This window comes from Oryza brachyantha, chromosome 3 (genome assembly GCF_000231095.2).
Source record: "Oryza brachyantha chromosome 3, ObraRS2, whole genome shotgun sequence".
Taxonomy (NCBI): domain Eukaryota; kingdom Viridiplantae; phylum Streptophyta; class Magnoliopsida; order Poales; family Poaceae; genus Oryza; species Oryza brachyantha.
In genome coordinates this window covers 26,510,479-26,529,165 of record NC_023165.2, presented here as the reverse complement: position 1 = coordinate 26,529,165, position 18,687 = coordinate 26,510,479, and the positions used below count along the sequence as shown (strand labels likewise).

General features: G+C 42.1%; 4 protein-coding genes across 4 annotated transcripts; 2 read left to right on the top strand and 2 right to left on the bottom strand.

Moving 5' to 3' along the window:
- Window positions 1–363: 363 nt before the first annotated feature.
- Window positions 364–2,930, bottom strand: LOC102708513. Its single transcript, XM_006651809.3, has 6 exons — window positions 2,570–2,930; window positions 2,072–2,175; window positions 1,798–1,908; window positions 1,571–1,721; window positions 753–1,027; window positions 364–657 (listed from the first exon to the last, which is right to left on the bottom strand). Exons 1-6 carry the CDS (start codon window positions 2,834–2,836, stop codon window positions 444–446), a joined length of 1,122 nt encoding a protein of 373 aa, XP_006651872.2. The 5' UTR covers window positions 2,837–2,930; the 3' UTR covers window positions 364–443.
- A 3,762-nt stretch (window positions 2,931–6,692) lies between these two features.
- On the top strand, window positions 6,693–9,055 carry LOC102719752. The gene is made up of 2 exons (XM_006650611.3): window positions 6,693–7,044; window positions 8,399–9,055. Exons 1-2 carry the CDS (start codon window positions 6,843–6,845, stop codon window positions 8,734–8,736), a joined length of 540 nt encoding a protein of 179 aa, XP_006650674.2. The 5' UTR covers window positions 6,693–6,842; the 3' UTR covers window positions 8,737–9,055.
- A 3,612-nt stretch (window positions 9,056–12,667) lies between these two features.
- Window positions 12,668–15,649, top strand: LOC102719472 (protein JASON-like). The gene is made up of 7 exons (XM_006650610.3): window positions 12,668–12,875; window positions 12,966–13,026; window positions 13,153–13,241; window positions 13,823–14,028; window positions 14,176–14,995; window positions 15,073–15,155; window positions 15,278–15,649. The coding sequence occupies exons 1-7, from the start codon at window positions 12,744–12,746 to the stop codon at window positions 15,381–15,383; spliced, it is 1,497 nt and encodes a 498-aa protein (XP_006650673.2). The 5' UTR covers window positions 12,668–12,743; the 3' UTR covers window positions 15,384–15,649.
- An 878-nt stretch (window positions 15,650–16,527) lies between these two features.
- On the bottom strand, window positions 16,528–18,666 carry LOC102708234 (transcription factor JUNGBRUNNEN 1-like). Its single transcript, XM_006651808.3, has 3 exons — window positions 18,253–18,666; window positions 17,830–18,134; window positions 16,528–17,478 (listed from the first exon to the last, which is right to left on the bottom strand). Exons 1-3 carry the CDS (start codon window positions 18,503–18,505, stop codon window positions 16,933–16,935), a joined length of 1,104 nt encoding a protein of 367 aa, XP_006651871.2. The 5' UTR covers window positions 18,506–18,666; the 3' UTR covers window positions 16,528–16,932.
- Window positions 18,667–18,687: the final 21 nt, after the last annotated feature.

The following is an 18,687-nucleotide window of genomic DNA, read 5'->3' as shown; positions in this document are numbered from 1 at the left end:
AATCTAGTTGTAAATTATGTAATGGCAATAATGTAGAAACTAGGTGACGCCCCCTTGCTCAGCTCTTTTTGTGTTAATGAAACAATTGAGCACGGGTGGTTCAGCCTTGAAAGCCATCAAGAATGGCAGTGGCTGGAGTGGACTTAGTGTAACCAAGTTGTACAACGTCAATGCAAGAGAGAGCAGGCCAAGGCTGAGCTGAAGCATACATTCTCTGAAACGAAAAGAACACTTTAGGGTTAAGCTGAAATAAATCAGTCTACTGAGTACAACTTCAAAACACAATCCTTCAAGAGCATGTGAAAGGTTAATGGGTAGCCCGCATCTTATATCTTGTCCTACGGCTGAAGGAAATCCTCTCACGTCACGGTGGTCGTCAGCTCCAACAACCGAGCAACAAACAGAGAACTATGCAGGTCGTTGGATGAAATGCCGTTGTTCAGCTAGCTAAGCACGGGAAGGGACTTCTGATCAAGGAACTGTTGCCAGTTTTCGCCATAGCCTTGTTCTTGAAGCTGACGTCCACCTTCAGAGCAGACAATCTTTGGTCCATCGTAGTTCAGGATGTCTGAGTTAGCATCTGCCCGCTTCCAACTGGAAGGGAGCTTCAGATAATTCTCATAGAAGGCCAATGTTGTTGCCAACCTAATTTGGTCTCTGAGAATGGAAATTCAACACACACGAACAGTGTTATTCTAATGAGCTCACGTGGATGTTGCCCAAAAGGCCAAAACAGAATGCGAGTCACTGACCTTGAATTGGATAGGCTGAAAGCCCTGAACCAGACCATGATAGAGTCAATCAGGTCCTTCCGTAGTCTGCGTGGCTCCACAACAAGCACATCAAAATCAAGCAAGCATGCATCCTTGTCATAAGGTTCAGTATACACCAAATTTTTCGGAGCTGTTTTCTGAACAGCATTCAGAACATCCGTACTAACATAATCACCAACGCGCTTGGTACAATCTTCAACGGCACCGATGGCGTAAGTACCCAAATCGATGCGACCAAGATCTTCAATTTTGCCCTGGGGAGGAGATTAAGGTTAACATAAGTTAACCATAACATATCTAGTAAATGTTCTCTTCATAGTATAATATTATATATAAGTTTTGTATGTTGAGTTAGATACACAGCATTTCAATGCTCAAAAGCTTCTATGGGCCTAGGGCTTCATCAAAGAACATAACCATCGCAATATACTCAATTAATCACTTCATACGCAGGTTTTGTCTCCTAATTGACTAATTGACGAAACTGTTGCACCAGTCACAGGGCATCACCAATTTAGTTCCATACTCTGAGTTTCTTTAATCAACTAACAGTACTACTCAAGCAAAAGATGTCTTTGAAAAAACTACTAGATTTGTAATCACGACTCAGTGCATTGTGACTCGCTATCACAGGTTAAATGACTGAAAAAAGTGAACAAGCCATTAGAACAGCAACCACATGGAACTGTCCCTACCACTAATGCTCAATGATACTTATTTATGGGTTCAATAGTTATACTTTTTCCTGTGAACTCAGTAGTAGATTCGAGTAAATGGTCGCATATATGAATAAGTACCTTCACAATTGAGTCTGATGAAATATAGACATATCTCTTTTGTGAGAATTGAGTTGTTCCAATAATGATGGGTGACAATTCATTGGGGAATGACCAAAAAAGGTTTCCTTCTGGAGTGGCAACGTTTAGCTTGTCCTCGATTTTCTTTTGGCTGTAAAAGAAACAGGTATCAGCCTATCAGGGTGCAACAATGCCCAAGATAAAAGTAGAGGTTTTTTTCCCCTCACCTAGCAACAGTAACATTCGAATCAGGCAGTACTGCTTTTAGCTTGTAGTAGGGCGATTTATCTGTGCCTCTTTCAGGTATTAAGAAATTGAAGGATATGTTATGCGGATCACTGTTAAAACAAGAAAACAACACAATTATGTAAAAATATATACTACCTGAGAATGAACTTGTCATTAGTTACATATCATTAACGGTGCAATGAAAAATAAAGTAAAGTTATCCAACACCACATCAGACATGCATTGGTTACAAATACTGAGATCAAACAGAACCTTGAGCTGGATAGAGTGGAGTTTGTCAACACAGCAAGAGCACGAAGATCCAGACAGCTTATCCAAGAAAAGACATTAACACCTCCAACCTCCTCGGGCAAATCCTGCAGAAAGAACCCAGCAGTATATCATGAAATTTGCTTTTCCTAACTCTGGCCAAAACAATACCGTCTTCTCCTCGGAATTGAGATATCCATCGAGATGCAACAAACAAATACATCGGCGATCCTGATTTAATCCACAATCTATCAAAGCTATCGTGTTTCCACATTTCGGATTGCAATACCACAATTAAAAAAAAATCCGAAAGACACATTAAAGGGAGGGCAAGCCTAACAATTTACCTCGCGTACTAACCAGTTGCAATGCAATGTGTGCAAGTCAAGCATGGAGAAAAAAATCAATGACAACGATTACATACAGCTGTACGAAGCAAACGCCGAGATGGCGCGAGAAGCGAAAGAGCCAGAGAGTGAGGAATACGCGCGGCGGTCGTACCACCGGGTAGCGCGAGCGGTCGAAGGGGATCCAGGTCCGCTGGGGATCGGCGGGGTCGCGGAAGTGGGTGGCCGGCAGGAACTGGAGGCACCCGAGCACCACGATGGCGGCGATGGCCAGCTTCTGCATCCCGGGCCGCGCCCGCGGCGGCGGGTCGACGTCGCCGTGGAGGACGCGCTGCCCGCCACGGGGAGGCTCCGCGCGTTCGTCCCTCGCCGCGGCCGCGGCCGCCGCGGGGCGGCGCTGGAGGCCGGGGGATGGGTCCATGGCGGCGCGCGAGCCGGGGCGTTGACGGGAGGCGGGCGGTGGTGGTGGTGGCGGAAATGGGCCGTCGTCGTGGGTTTCAAGGGGGTTTGGACGACGTGGGCATCGGCCGGCGCGATCCTCCTATTTTTCCTCCATGGATTTTTTTTACGGGTGTTTTGAGGAAATGGGGCCCACTTGCATAGAGATTGACGATTGCTGATCTAGCCAGGAAAGAAATGGGCATGCCACGTCGGGGAATGCATTGGATCGTATGCCGGTCCAATAATTTCAGATCATCCGAGCAATATATTTAAAAAGAAAAAAATTATAAATAAAAATTTTATATATGTATTCTTAGCAATTAAAAAAATAAACTTTATTAGAAAAAACCTCCTAAAATTAACTCAAATTTGATGTTAAATATTTAAATTTTATTTATGAAAATAAGCAGAAGCGAAAACATAAGTATATACATAGGAAAGCCAACATAGCATAGCAGCAGGACACGTTGGATATGTTTTTAGAAAGAATGTAGTGATATTTTCACGATCTTATTATTGGATGTTCTCTGTCTCTCGAGAATGTGTTAAAAAGTTTGTATTCACGATCTTAATGGGGTATGTGGTCGTTTTTCTGGCATAGAAAAAAATAACACGATGTTTTTTTTTCTTAAAGATACCATATAACTAGCTCAACTATTTTTTATAGCAGCATGTGTGATGCATTCACAGGGTATGCTAACATGCAAAAAGTTCAACAATATATGTGATCATCCTATATTTTGTCTATAAATATAAGCTAAATTTTATTATATATCGATGAAGAGTAAATTTTATAAAACTACATATACTTTGATCAAAATATTCCAAAACAGCAGGTTTAAGATTGTGTACCGCAAAACTACATATTTAACGGTAAAATTATTAGAAAACTACATATTTAAGATCTCGTATTCAAAAACTACATATTTAGTGTTAAAACTGAACCGCAAGTTATAGAGCCTACTATTTTCTTTTTTAAATCTATAGTTTTGGATACAATGTCTTAAATCCATAATTTGGTATAAAAATTAATGTTAAATCTATAGTTTCATAATATACGCCCTTAAATCTGTAATTTCACTATAGTATAATCAAACTATGAATTTACTCATCTATATGCGATTCAGTTTGACTAATTCAAAACAACTGAGGGTGTGTTTAGATCCCTACAACTTTTTTTAAGTCTCCGTCACATCAAATGTTTGGACACTAATTAGAAGTATTAAATATAGACTATTAATAAAAACCCACGTCATACTCTGGACTATTTCGCGAGACGAATCTATTGAATCTAATTAGTCTATGATTAGCGAATGTAATGCTACCATAAATATTTGCTAATTATAGATTAATTAGGCTTAAAAAATTGTCTAATAAAATAGCATTTATTTATGCAATTGGTTTTATTATCGGTCTATATTTAATACTTATAATTAACCTCCAAACATCCGATCCGATCTGATGAGAACTTAAAAAAAATTCCTGATCCAATCACCATCTGAATCGGCGGTTCAAGCTGTTCAGAACGGTTGGACTGGTGAACCAATGCCCTCGCTACTTTAGTTATCGATTTATTCTTTCTTAGTTCGTGTTCTACTCTTATACACATGTTTATTGACCAGCTAAACGGTTTATTTTTTACAAAATTTTTTTTTAGAATTTAATCATCTTACATTTTCAAAGTATTTAAAATAGATTTTAACATTATAGTTAATTTAATTGTTTATACCATGAAATAACTATAAAAAAACACATGATCTTTTATCTGTATCTTATAAAATGTAGCCTTGGTATTAGCATCGTCATTGTGTTGTTAAGTTGTATCGTAAAATCAATCACCCTTCCATTTCAATCTAGTTTGATGTCATGAACTTTGGATATATCATGTGTAAAACTTGCACGCACCGTAACTTCTTTCCAGGAGATAATTATGGTCGTGACAACACTTTGATAGCTAGTCATGAGACCATTCCCATACGAAGTTTCGTTCTCATTAAGTACATTGTAATATCAATATTTTTGATGGCGTGACGAAAGGTTCATGAACACGTAGGTAAATTTAGTTTTATTTAGATCAGACAATGTTTGCATTTGTTTCCAATTTAAGTTATCTATGTATTACTTAAGAAACAATAAAATAAAATTATAAATCGTATATACTATTTTAACGATTAATAATGTTTAGTTGCTTACGTGACATTATTAAAAGATAATATAAAACCTTTCACCGGAAATGGACATAGTTAATTAGAACATTTCTAGTGGGATAATTATTTTTATGTTTTCAAAGATGTCCCATAAGCAATAATATTGTATTGTTTCATATCAATATACGCAAGAGACAGGTTATATTGAAAAAAAAAAAAAGAACACGTGGTTTCATCACCCCTTTTTATCTTCTTTCATTAATCCTTTTTTCCATATTTTTGACATTGCGGCATGACCGAAAAGCGTTGGTGACCAAATATTCAAGATGAAAAAACCATCCATTTGCGCAATACGTGGGTAGTGTTCAGATGAAGACAAAAGATTCCCTGATTTTCTACAGTATTTGATGGTACAAACAATAAAATTAGCTATTACAAAGTTAAAATATACCTTAGAATCATAGACTTTCGTATACAGATTTATTTAAAATTACATCATTTAATTTAGCAGCACAATAAACATACACGTAAAAAAATACTCTCTACATCCCAAATTGATCATCATATAAGAAAAAAAAGAGAAATCCCAAATTATCATCATACAAGAGAAGAGAACGTGCTATGTATTAATTGTAGTGTGAAAATCCCTTTGGTTCACATGAACATTAAATGTTTACATGCAACTATCCAATCACCTTTGGTGTAATTTACAAATTCAATTTTGCATGTATGCATGCAGCTTGGGATGTGTGACTCTAGCTTTTTCAATACTAATTAAATAGATTCTTGGTCTTTATACCCAAACCTTAGGGCATTCCCAACCTATGACTAGGATGGTGTGCATAACATTAAATAAGTTACCATCTTAAGATAAAAGATGATGTGGCAAGTGAATAAATGATGAAAGAGAATGAAACTATGTCTTACATAAAACATGATTTCTACACAACATCCAAGATATCATATGAGATAAGTAGCATTAAATTGAGGTATGAAATAGTAGTGTTTGTATTGGAAGAGTAGTGTCTAGTACTAGTTTCTTGATGATGGGGAGTTTATGAAAACTATATCTGGTGTTATGGGTTGGGAATGCCCTTATATGATGATCAATTAGGGACGGAGGGAATATAGAATAATCTAAGTAAAAGTATTTTTTGCCTAAACACCGGCCCCTAAGAGCATCTATCTCATCCTCTATCCTGAAAATAGAGGATGAAGACTACAAATTGAGCTCTAACAGAACGGCTATCCTATCATCTATTTTAGGAGAGAACCTTCATATTTAGATGATCTCTCTCCATCCTCCAAAGAGATATAGAGAATATCATATATAAATGATCTAGTGGAGTACAAAGAGATATAAAAGGATGAAACTAGTTTAGATGATCATCTAAATGAAGATATAGATGATCATTGTCAAATGTGGTGATACTGACAGAAGTACCGAGATGGAAACCGTCACTTTTGGATTAAAGTAAATACTTATGGTGCACTCGACTTTGTGAACGGGAGGGCTGGCGCTGAAATAATTGTTAGAGATGATCAAGAAAATTTAGATGGATTGTCAGGATGCTCTGATACCGGCTGGGCGGACCGCGGACTGGGCATTCGCTGAAGTCGTCCAGCGTGCCCAGCCAGCCGCGCACCAGCGCCAACAACATCCACGCCACGCCTGCCAAACCCACCATCCCGTGTTCGCTCCCGTCTCCACCACCGACCGCGGCGTCCGGCCCGCCTCCACTCCCCACTCCCACTCCCCCACTTCTTCAACCCCACGCGCGCCGCCGACTCGCGCCTCTCCCTCTCCCTAGCTACGAGACCATTCCTCCCGGCGCGGCGATGGCGGGCGGCTCGTCGTCGTGGGGCCCGAGCCCGGCCGTGGTGACCGCGCTGGTGGCGCTGCTCGGCCTCGGCCTCGCCGCCTACATCGTCGGCCCGCAGCTCTACTGGCACGCCAGCGAGGCGCTCGGCCGCTCGCCGGGGGCCTGCCCCGCCTGCGACTGCGACTGCGACGCGCGCCCGCTCCTCGCCCTCCCCGAAGGTCCGCGTCGGTGCCCTCCCTCTCTCGCTCTTGCTCGCTCTCTCTCTTCCCAGATCTTGCCGCCATGGCCATGGCCCCGCTGCTTGGAAGTTGATCCGATTCATATGTACCTGTTCCTCCCTTCTCTGTGCATTTGCTGTTTTGCTTTAGTCTCTCGGGATAGTGGTGCATTTCTCGTAGCTGTTTGTTTCATTCTACCATGGACGTGTCACAAAGGGGATTTTTTCTAACATGATAAAAGTATGTAGATTGGGAGATCTGTAGCTTCTAGCTTCTCTATGTTGTTGAGTTAGGCCATCTGTCCAAAAAATGGTTTAACACGCCTGTGATCACTGAATTAGTGATTGTTTGACACAATTTGTCCCACTTAACCTTAGAGCTCTCATCTATCTTATCCTCTATCCTGAAAATAGAGGATGAAGACTACAAATTGAGCTCCAACAGAACGGTTCCTATCATCTATTTTTAGATGTCATCCATATTAGGAGAGACAACCTTCATATTTAGATGATCTCTTCATCCTTCAAAGAGATATAGAGGATGTCATATATGGATGATCTAGTGGAGTACAAAGAGATATGAAGGATGAAACTAGTTTAGATGATCATCCAAATGAAGATATAGATGACCAAATTTAGATGAGCTGTTAGGGATGCTCTTAAGATATACTCCCTGGAAAAAAGGTATGATTTTGGAGTTAATTAGGACCTCCAGTTGAATTTCAGTGGTGGAAAGACAATTGGGTCCTGGACAAGATTGAATCGAACTAAGCTCACGGGCGTGCTAAAAAGGTTGTTCGTTTTTGTTACTTCGTATAAAGATTGTTATCTAATGACCAAAGTAAACCCCCTATGTGCCTTGTTGCTTCAGCTGTTGTAATTTTATGTTTTTTACTAGCGTCAGAGGGAGTGCCTTGCTGACAAATTGGAATTCACTGTTTACCTTTTTTTCTAACTTCAATTCATTCAAACTGTGATAATTAATGTTCGCGAATGACAAGGAAGAATTGTTTCGCAGTGAATATACTTGATGATACCGTCTTATACTCACAAATGTTGGAAATCATGTAGCTGCTCATTTGTATCTATGGAATAAAGAAGTCCAACAGGAACTGGATGCTTAAGAATATTTAGAATTGTGTCAATGTCTTAAGCCCTGTCATAGCAACTGCATTTTATGTTCCTTGCACTAGCTCCATGATATCTTCATTCTTTCTATCGTTCTATGCTAGGACACACGTGACGTAAATAAAGTACGAGTGGAAATCTATCTTCAGTTCTTCACACATGTTCTGCAGTTGTTTAGTGACTGAATATGTGGGTTAACTGGTTGTTGTTACCTTTGATACCTTCAGACTGTTCCAAACAATTCAAGGAGGTTAAGAGCCGTGCCTCTGGTGAAGAAACAGAGAAGAGCTTCACAGAGCTACTCATAGAAGAACTTAAGCAGAGAGAGGAGGAGGCAACACAGGCCCAGCAACAAGCAGATGTGAAATTGCTTGAGGCTAAAAAACTAGCCTCACAGTACCAAAAGGAGGCGGACAAATGCAGTTCAGGTATGGATACATGTGAAGAAGCCAGGGAAAAATCAGCAGAGGCATTGATTGAACAAAGGAAATTAACTGCTTTATGGGAGGAAAGAGCTCGTGAACTAGGATGGAAACCTGGGAATACCAAACCACATCTGATGTAGTAATGAACCTAGCGAATGGCAATGGACATGGCATGTCAAGCACAACAGAGATCGTATTCCAAATATACTCCTCGAAGATATGATAGATTGATAGGTAACAATGGTGCAACCTCCCCTCTGTTTTGCTCTGACTCATGAGCTTTTGTCCATAAGTTAATTTATATTCAGATTGTAGTATACGTCCGTAGCTGTTTGTGAGCCTTATGTTAAAAATGATAATAGAATCAGAATGCCACTCATTCACTTGTATGCCTTGAAGGAAATATTGGTTATTGTCTATGAATGATGGAAATAAATAAAGTGTTCTAGTCCAAGCGTATCTACTTCTGCCATGGTTAGGATTACCTGCTACTAGCAGTTGAAACAAACAACCATATCTGAACACTGAATTTGAAGCCTTCACTGACCTTTAACTTCGAGCATTTGTCACTAGAGATTCAGAGAGGCGCAGAACAATTTTCTTATGCTTTGTGAGTACCAGACAGGCGCCGCTAATATTTGCTCGATGTGTCTACCACGAGGCCAGGGAAAAGAATGAGGGGAGGAGGCGGCTGAAGAGGGGCTGGGAAGGTGGCACGGTGGCCAGGACGGGAGGTCGCTAGCCATGAGGTTCTCTAACTTTATGCGGAAAAGTTAGAGATAAACAGTGTTATGACTTTGGATGCATTTTCAACCGTTTGATTCGTAACCAATGGGTGAGATTGATCGCTACTGTATCAATGAACAGTACATATGCTATAATATATGCTATAGTGCTTTTACTATTTTTTTACTATAACTATAGTGTTCAAAGTCAGAGTATTATCGCACGAGACTCATTTTACTATGTATTTTTGTGACTTTTCTTAACAAAGTTAGATAATCCGGATTGGTCGCTAGCTTGCTACGGGAAGTGGTAGGAGAGAGACGTGGTCGCTAGCTTGCTGCAGGAAGTAGTAGGAGAGAGACCGGTGTTGGGGGCTAGAGCCTAGAGCCTAGAGAGGCGAGGATAAGGCCAATGCGTAGGGATGGGTGTAGGTTGGCTTATGGATAATTTAGAGTTATTTTTTATTCAACCAAACGAATTAAATTTTCTTTGGTAGAACTTAATTAGTTTAGTTGAGCTAGGGCTAACCCATATTATCGGTGGATTGACCCATGATCATCCCTATTGGTGCGAAGCATGGATCAGTAGCCCTGGTTTCCCGTGCAATGTGTGAAGGAAGGAGGATGATGCACCAAAGTGCTTTGAGGTGGCGAGGGAACTTTCGCTGATTACCGTGCTCATCGGTAGGATGATTTTGAGGGGAATTAGATCTTATATTGCTCATTGGCATGTAGACCTAGGAGCACGTAGACGCAATTAGGCCTGGGCACAAAAAGACCGAGACCGAGAGACCGAGCTAAATAGACTGAGACCGAGACCAAAAAGACCGAGACTGAGAAATTCGGTCCCGGTCTCGGGTGGAGGAGGTGAAAGACCGAAAAATTCGGTCCGGTCTTTGGGTACAGGTCTCGGGTAACCAAAATACCCGAACAAACCGAATTTTGCCGCCTCCCCTCCACCACCTCCTCCCGCCGGCCTCCGGGTAACCGAAATTTCGGGCACTTCGGTCAGGACCGAGACCAAGACCAAACAAGACCGAGACCGAATTTTCTCGGTCTTGCGTTCTTTTCAAGACCGATCAGGCCCGAGTTCTGGAAGACCGAATTTTCTCTGGAGACCGAAGACCGAGACCGAGACCGAACGCCCATGCCTAGACGCAATGTCTAAATGTCAGTGAGCAGTCATGCAAAGTATAGTAACGCAAAGAACCTACATTCGAGGGACAATGAGGTCGGAGCGTGAGCACAAAGAAAGAACAAATAAAGGAACACATTTTGCAGGGAGACCCCTAGATTAACCGGCAACGATAACAATGGTACTACTAATATTTTGCGAAAAGGCATTTACTTGGACAACTATTGTTGATGATGGCCATAATGTTTTGCTAAAAGAGCATTACTCATCCTCTTTGGAGTCTTCTTTGCCCATACTTGTTCGCGCCTAACTGCTACTACCAAGAGAGGAGGATAAGGGAGGAAATAGGCGGTGCCATGGTCATCGTCCTCTTTCAACTATCAAGCCAGCATGGGAGAGAGGAGAGAGATGAGAGGTGAAGAGTGTAGCCCATACTATATGGGTCCTATCGTTTTTTTAGTTAAGCAGACTCTATACCAGTGTTATAGAAAAAAATATTTTTACCAAAAGTATTGAATAGATTGTCATACGTGGACCAGTAGCTCCTTGTATTTTGCTTAGGGGATATTTTGTTTAGTTTTAAAAGATCATAGTGTAAATGTACAGTATTATACCTGATCAAAAGCCACTGTTTGGACCCTTGCCACTAAATATGAGCGAAAAACCCCGTTTGTACTATAGTCGGTCTGCACCAACTCAGACAGTATGGGTGTGTTTGGTTGCCATGGTGTTTGTAACCAGGCTAACCAAATACGTGCATGCTAGGTTGAGCCAGGATATGAGTATACAACGGTGGGGTGTTTGGTTGCTTAATATCATGAGCCTGTATTTGCTAGGATGTTGTTTGGTTAATTGTATTGGACTTGTTGCATGAGTAGTTTCAATGTGAAAAAATACAAACAAAGCTTTACAAATACTTAATATATATATTTTTACCATATTAATCCTTAATATAGTCTATTGTACACTAAAATTTGTTAAACAATACTAATGACCTTATAATTATACCATTAATCCCTCTCACATGGGCCTGGCTCACCGGAAACGGAACTCATCCTTGTTTCTGTAGAGGCCAGCCAAGTACTGCCTTGTGAATCCAACTAGCTAGGATACAACATGACTACGGTTCAGCAAACAAACCAAACTTGCATTAGTTAGGCTTGTATCCGCTGGCGTACACCCAACCAAACACCTCCTATATGGCCATACAAGCTCACGTGACACAAACATGTTATGTAGAGTGCACATGAAGTGAAATTTACAAAAGACAACAACCCAATCTTGGAGCAAATTTAAACTGCAAGTAGCTACTATAGTACCTTTACATTCTTATTGAAAATTTCAAGTCAATTCCAACGCAATTTTATAAGTAGATAACACGGACCAAGTTCAATACAGATAACACATTCATCTATTGAAAAGTGTGGCATGTAATTGTTTTGAGGCCAGGACACCGAAGTTCTCCGTCTTTTTTAATGCATATAAGCCAAAATATAAATTTTAAAACTTAAATTTAGAGTTTTTTTATTATAGTTTACTTTTCAATATTTATTTTTAGATTACTAAGAACATACGTACAAAAGTTTTACTTATAAATATTTTTTAATTACTAATAAACCATTTTACTTATGTCTAATTTCAGCGAAACAATAAGATGATAAGAAGATGGAGTTCCTAGGCAACAGGTGCTAAAAAGTGAATGCTCCATAAAGTACATGAAAGAACAAACAACAACTTTTCAATCCGACTAAATTTCATCTTGAGATTTTGCAATTCGCATAGGTACATTTGAGAACATCTAGAAGCTTCCACCCATGATACAACCTATTTTTACTTATTTACCGGTAATCCTATTTGAGCCACTTTCCTTGACAAAATAACATCCAACCATTAATTAGCACTAATCATAGCAAATCATTTCATAAGCACCACATTATTGCTCCCCAAAATTGCTCTCTTCAAAGGAGAAAAAAGGGGATAAAGCGATAAACCCCATCGTGTTAATCATTTCCAATTTCAAACGGCTCAAAAAGCCGCTGAAAAAGCGACGCCGGTGGCCGCAAACTCCGCCCCCTCGTTTTCCCTCGCCGCCGCCTCCTCCGCCTCGATTTTAAATTTCAAAACCCCACCACCACCACTACCCAGCTCCTCCTCCTCCTCCTCCTGCCTGCCACTTGGGCGCAGCTCTCAGTCGCAGCTGCGCCTCCTCGAGGCAGATGAGAGCCTCGCCCCGCGGTTCGAGGTCTCGGTGGAGGCCGTCGCGGTGAGGAGGAGGAGGAGGAGGACGATGATGGGGTGTCTGTTCGGCTGCTTCCGTGTGGCCGGCGACGGCGGCGGCGAGGGGCGACGCGGCCGCGGCGACCAGCTGGTTCCTTCCTCTTCTTCTTACTCCGTCTCGCCTCCGGTGGCCGATTCCAAGGTTTGCGCCGGTGCGCCGTGGGGGGTGTTGCTGGGTGCTTCGATTTTTGGATTTTGACTGTTCGTGCCGTGCTTGCTTTGCGGTGAGCAGGTTGGCGAGATGAAGAGGCCGCCATCCAAGAACGCGCTATCCGCTGTATTCTTGCGAGAAGGTACATTTCTCGATAGATTTTTTCTCTTTCCTATTTTGCGGCTCTCAGCCGCGATCATTTCTGGATTGCGATGTACTAGCGATCTCCTAATGTGTTAATGATGGCTTGGTTTTCTGTTGGCTCAAGATGAGGGATCGAAGGTTGAGCAGGCTACGAGTTCGGGGACGAACGAGATCGCCGAGTGGAACAGGATAGGCCAGGAGCTCAAGAACGAGGTATGCCGATCCCGCGCTCTGGTTCACTGCTAATTTATACCCAGTAATTGCCATGAGTAATTTTTTCACTCATCTGAAAATCTCAGTCACTTTTATCATGTGAGTTGAGACAGAATTAATCTGATTGGTAAGTATACCAAGTTGCCCACTGTGATTGTTGGTCAACCAAGGTCCTTTTGATCTGTTCATTTGTATTACATATTTATAAGCACCTTTTTTTTACTACCAAACAACAATGATGAAGGAGCATTGTTCTCTAGGTGGTAGATACTTACATGTTACTCTTACCTTAAAAAGAACTAGCATATCACCTGTGAGTTGCACATTGTTTACTTGTTAGCATTGCGCGGGCAATTGTGTTCATGATGACATTCTGCTGCATTGGTCCTCTAGAGTCTAGAATTTACGACGCAACTGTTCGTATGACCTATCTACATGAGAATTTTTTGTTGTACATTAGGCACCAGCCAAGATGAAGTGAAAAAAAAGCGGTGGAGGTGTAATAACTGTTCTTTTATCAGTTATTCCTTGCTAGTATGTTTGATCTTGGTGAAGTGTCTGACTTTTGCTGGTGTCAACAGGCCTGTTCACTCAAAAGCAGTGATGTATTTTTGGAAGCTCCAAATGAAATTATAAAGGGGCCAGAAAATGCTTACAAGAGTCAACCACATTTGGCATGCCTTCCTACCATGTCTGATGAACTACAATTTTTGGAAGAGCTGAAGGTTGAGGATTGCCGAACTCCTTCAGGTTCTCATCAGAGCTCCACTTTACCTGACGCTATGAGGTATGCCAAACCGTATGCTATTTGCGACTAATGCCAATTCCTTCATCGTATATTCCAAATTTCTGAAGAGGCTGTTGTCTTTCCCTTTCCTGTGTTAATTGAATAGATTAACCTAACATTTTGGATGTTTTTGCTTGCCAATGACAGTTTTTCTTGGAAAGGGTGTGATGCATCAAGCCGGAATGATTCAGATGCTGTGAGCAAGAGCATAGAGGTTGAGGGTGTGGGCAAGGGTGACAGTGCGATCAACTGTGGGAACAACTTGACCACCTTAGATTCATTGTCTTTCACATGGAAGGATGATATCAATCTGGTTGGAACCAAATCTTCACCCATTTCAACTCCTTCAGAAGCCACTACCGAGATACAGACACCAGCTACTAATGCACCTGACCTCGAAGAGCTGAGAAATGAGAGCAATACTAGGACTTGCTCAGAACATACATACGAAGCTCTGAATTCCGATGATGCTTTTCAAAGCTGTGAAAATTCAAGAAAAGAGTCCTGTCAGCCCAATATATCCGATGAGGATTTCAAGTGTGCAAAGAATTGCAGTTTGGTTCCCGTCGAACTTTCAATATCAAATGAATGTTCCCTATTCCAGAGTTCTGAGGGTTCAGTATCGTCCTGTAACAAGAGAAGAGACAACTCAAGCACAGATTCTACGGAGAAATGTCTCAAAGATGAACCAACAGTTCATTCCAGCAGAAAGAAGATACTCAAAGACAACGATTCAGAGGTTGAATTTCCAAGCTTGTCACAGTGGTTGAAGCCTCCAAATCCTAAGAAAGTGTTGAGGGATGAACCCCTTACAAGCGACAGATCTCATTCCGCTAAGAGTTCGGAAGAAGATAGACCCATCATTGGATCGGTCGCTGCTCACTGGAGAGACAAAGAACCAGATACTTTCACTCCTAAATGGTGGGATGGAAATGGCATTCCCAATTCAACAAATAAATACAAAGAAGTAAAGTCTGCTTCAGCTTCTTTTACTTTCTAATATATACTTAAAATTAGCTTATACACAATTTGTTATATGATCAGGATCAAAAGGTGAGTTGGCACGCAACGTCATTTGAAGAGAGGCTTGAGAAGGCTTTATCTGACGAGAAATTGCTTTCGCAAAGGTTTGGATTCCCTTTCATTTTACATCAAATTGTACTGTTTTATTCTAGCTCTTAGTGAACACCTGTACTGTTTTATTGACATTGTGGTGGTGTAATTTTGTCTGATTTGATGGTTTTGGCAGGAAATGCTCCACCGGAAACACGTCTCAGCTTTCTGGGCTGGAAGGCGAAGAAAATGATACTGCTGCATCTAATTCTAATTACCTATATGTTGCTGCTTTTACATGATATTCTCATCCTCTAACAATTATTGAAGCTTCTGGTATAGCTTGGTTTTCTGCTGCCATCTCCTAGTTGATGTGTTTTGCACAGGCCAGTTTCCCTCTGCTGTCCTAAAGTAGGTATTATGTAGACCCTAGAAATGATCTGCCAACTTCTCTGTACTAAAGACCGTTCCGTTCTAAGATAAATCAGCATTGCTGATTTCAAATATAGGTGAGGTGTGATGTTCTGAACTTTTCCTGTTACGGCTAATTTATATTTCTCCACCTTTTGCTGCGATTTCTAGTCTATCGTTAATTCACCACTATCTTAAACCGTTTTATGAACTTTGCATTCTAAATGCAACAAGTGCAAGTGTTTTGCGCGTTCAAAAAAAATAAATGCAACAACTCTACTTTCTTTGGTCAGAGAAGCAGCAGAATCTGGTTGTCTGCTTTCATGGTTATCCTAACACATTAATTATGACGCATCAATATTCTGCTTGTCTGTATTTTTCTGTTCATATGGTATTGGTCTCGCCGCCATTTTCACTTAAAGACGGTGATATAATTTTCTGGGAAGTCACATTCAACATGCAGAATGCTTGCATACATCTCTTTCTTACAACTGTTCATGGAGGTGACCTGAAAATGATATCTTATGGGTGTTGATTAGTTGCAAATGCTTATTTTATTACAGTTTCACCCCTGTCACTCTTCAAGTGATTCAGATTCATTGAATTGAATCACAATTCACAAAGACACCAACTTGACAGTAATTCAGTTGATCCCCTCTAGGGTGCTGGAAGAGTCAAATTACGGGTCAACACAAGAAATTCTGAAAATGATCCATGGTTTGTTTGTGCAATTCCACCACATTTATAATAACATTCTGTCCACTGAAGAATAATCTTTACACCATATCAAATGTCTACATCGCACGCAATGGAAGATGGTTGAGTGTGTCTGCATCACGTTCGCAGCTTTGGGTGACTTGTGTGAATAAATCGATCTAAGAGTGACAGAGTGCTTATGCTATTATCATTGAATTGATTCTTGAGTATTTTAGCAGAGTTACAGCTATTTAATTAGTTGTTTATGTACACCTGAATGGGCTGAGTAGCCTAAGTTACCAGAGAGGTCAGAATACATATTGCTGTTGTATAACAGGATTGATGATTTCTTTTATCAAATCAACCTGATTCATGTTGATCCAAAAGAAAATGATTCATGTACTAGGCTAGCACACATTTTCATAGGCAGCACAGACACAATAAGTGACACAACAGATACCTATTATGACAATTCACAACCCATCTGCTGTGTATATATTAGATCATGAAGCTAAATTACAACCAGAAAACTCTGCAGGCAAAACCTAGAAGACTACTGCGGCCTCTGCGGTACGGGCCCTACATGTCAGCCTCTCACACAACGGGGCATTGGTCTTGTTTGTGAATTTTGCACATCTACGGTATCTCAAATGGGATCATCTGCAGTACTGCACCTGCAGAGAGGATCTGAACCCCTAGCATCTACCCTCTGAAAGTCTTCAGTTGTTCACTCGTTCCTACTGATCAAGCGTATCTACAGTCAAAGAATCCTGTGGGGCTTGGATCAGCCACCTCCATCATCCTCGCAATCTCTGCCAAGTACCCATCCTTGTAGAAATCGGTCGCCGCGGCGGCGGCGGCGGTGGCCGAGGCGGAGGCGAAGCTATGATCGTTCTGGTGGTGGAAGGCGATCATCGTCATCGGCGTCGACGTGTTCAGAGGCTTCTGCTCCGGCGCCGGCGCCATTTGCAGGGAGCCCCATTGACCATGGTGAAGCTTGTGGTGGCTGTGACCGTGATGATGCACGCTGTCGCTAAAGAAGAAGCCGCCGTGGCTCATCGTGCCCGTCTGACGGCCGTGCTGCTGCTGCTGGGCGGCGACGGCCGGAGCCAGGCCGCGGTTCATGTACTCGTCGCCGCCGTCCGACTCGAAGCTGCCCGTGTTGGAACTCGAGTCTCCCGGCGGCGGAGCCTTGATGGTCACCGTCGCCGGCGCCGGCGGCCTCCAGACCTGCTGCTGCTTCCTGTAGGTGACGCTCCTCTTGAAGATCCTGCAGATGGTCCAGACCTCCTGCATTTTTTTCAGCCAGAATTGCACAGGTTTAGAGGTCAAGGTTGTGATACACTCAAGTCACAAATTATCGTTGAAATTTCATTAGACAATTTGCATAAAAACAAACTTTTTTCAAAAATTCGGTGCAATGATATCAATTTTCTTTGATAGCTATTTATATAGAGCAATTTTATCGTCCTCGAAAAAGTACCAAATTTTACATTAAAATTTTGATATCTCCTGATATCTTATTAATAAGAACCGTGAAATTGTTTAGTTTCTAAAAGTTTTGAGCATGCGTGCATAACAGCTCGTGCATTCATACGTGTAGGAATATTACAGAAGATGAGCCTGGGTGCCCTTGCTTACCGCTTCTTGCATGCAGGGGGAGGCGTTGGCGGCGGCGGCCGCCGGCGGGAGGCGGAACTCGTGCATCATCCAGTCGGTCTTGGTGCCCTTGCCGGCGCTGCCGCGGTAGTAGACGAGCGACTTCTTGAGCCCGATCGACTCGCCGGAGTTGCTGGAGACCGCGGCGGCGGAGTAGATCGGCCGGTCGATCCCGGTCGCCTTCCAGAACCCTGAGCCGGTCACCCTGTTGGGCCTGATGCTGTTCCTGTACTTCCTCCCTCTCAGGCAGAAGAAGTACCACTCCTCTCCACCCACCGTGCTCGCCTCTGCAACAAAATTCATCCAAACAAAACACAAATTTTTAGCTTGTTTTCTAACAAAAGAATTCATGTGTTAGGTCAATTTTTTAAACTGGAGATGCATGAGATCGATCGATCGACTTACTGGGGAGATCCCAAGGATCGTGCTTGTAGATGTCCATCTCCTTGATGATCTCTATGCTGAGAGACTTCCTCGCCACCTTGCGGCGGAGGTAGAAGGTGACCAGCTCCTCGTCGGTCGGATGGAACCTGAACCCCGGGAGCACGACGTCTCCTTCCTCCTCCTCGTCGCCGCCGCCGGCGAGCAGCACTTCGCCGTCGGTCTTTATCTTGTCCACCACCATGGCCTCCCTTGCAAACTCCTTGCTGGTCACCATCGATCTCTCCTCGACTATGATTAAGCTGCTGCTGCTGCTGCTGCTGGCTGTGTTGAGATTAATTAATCACAAGCTGTGTTCTTGCTTCAGGTCTATCTTCTTTGATGCAATCTTTTGCAAGGAGATGGAAAGGAGCAAAGCTAGCTATATATGAGTGTGAGGGGGAGTCCATGGAGCAAAAA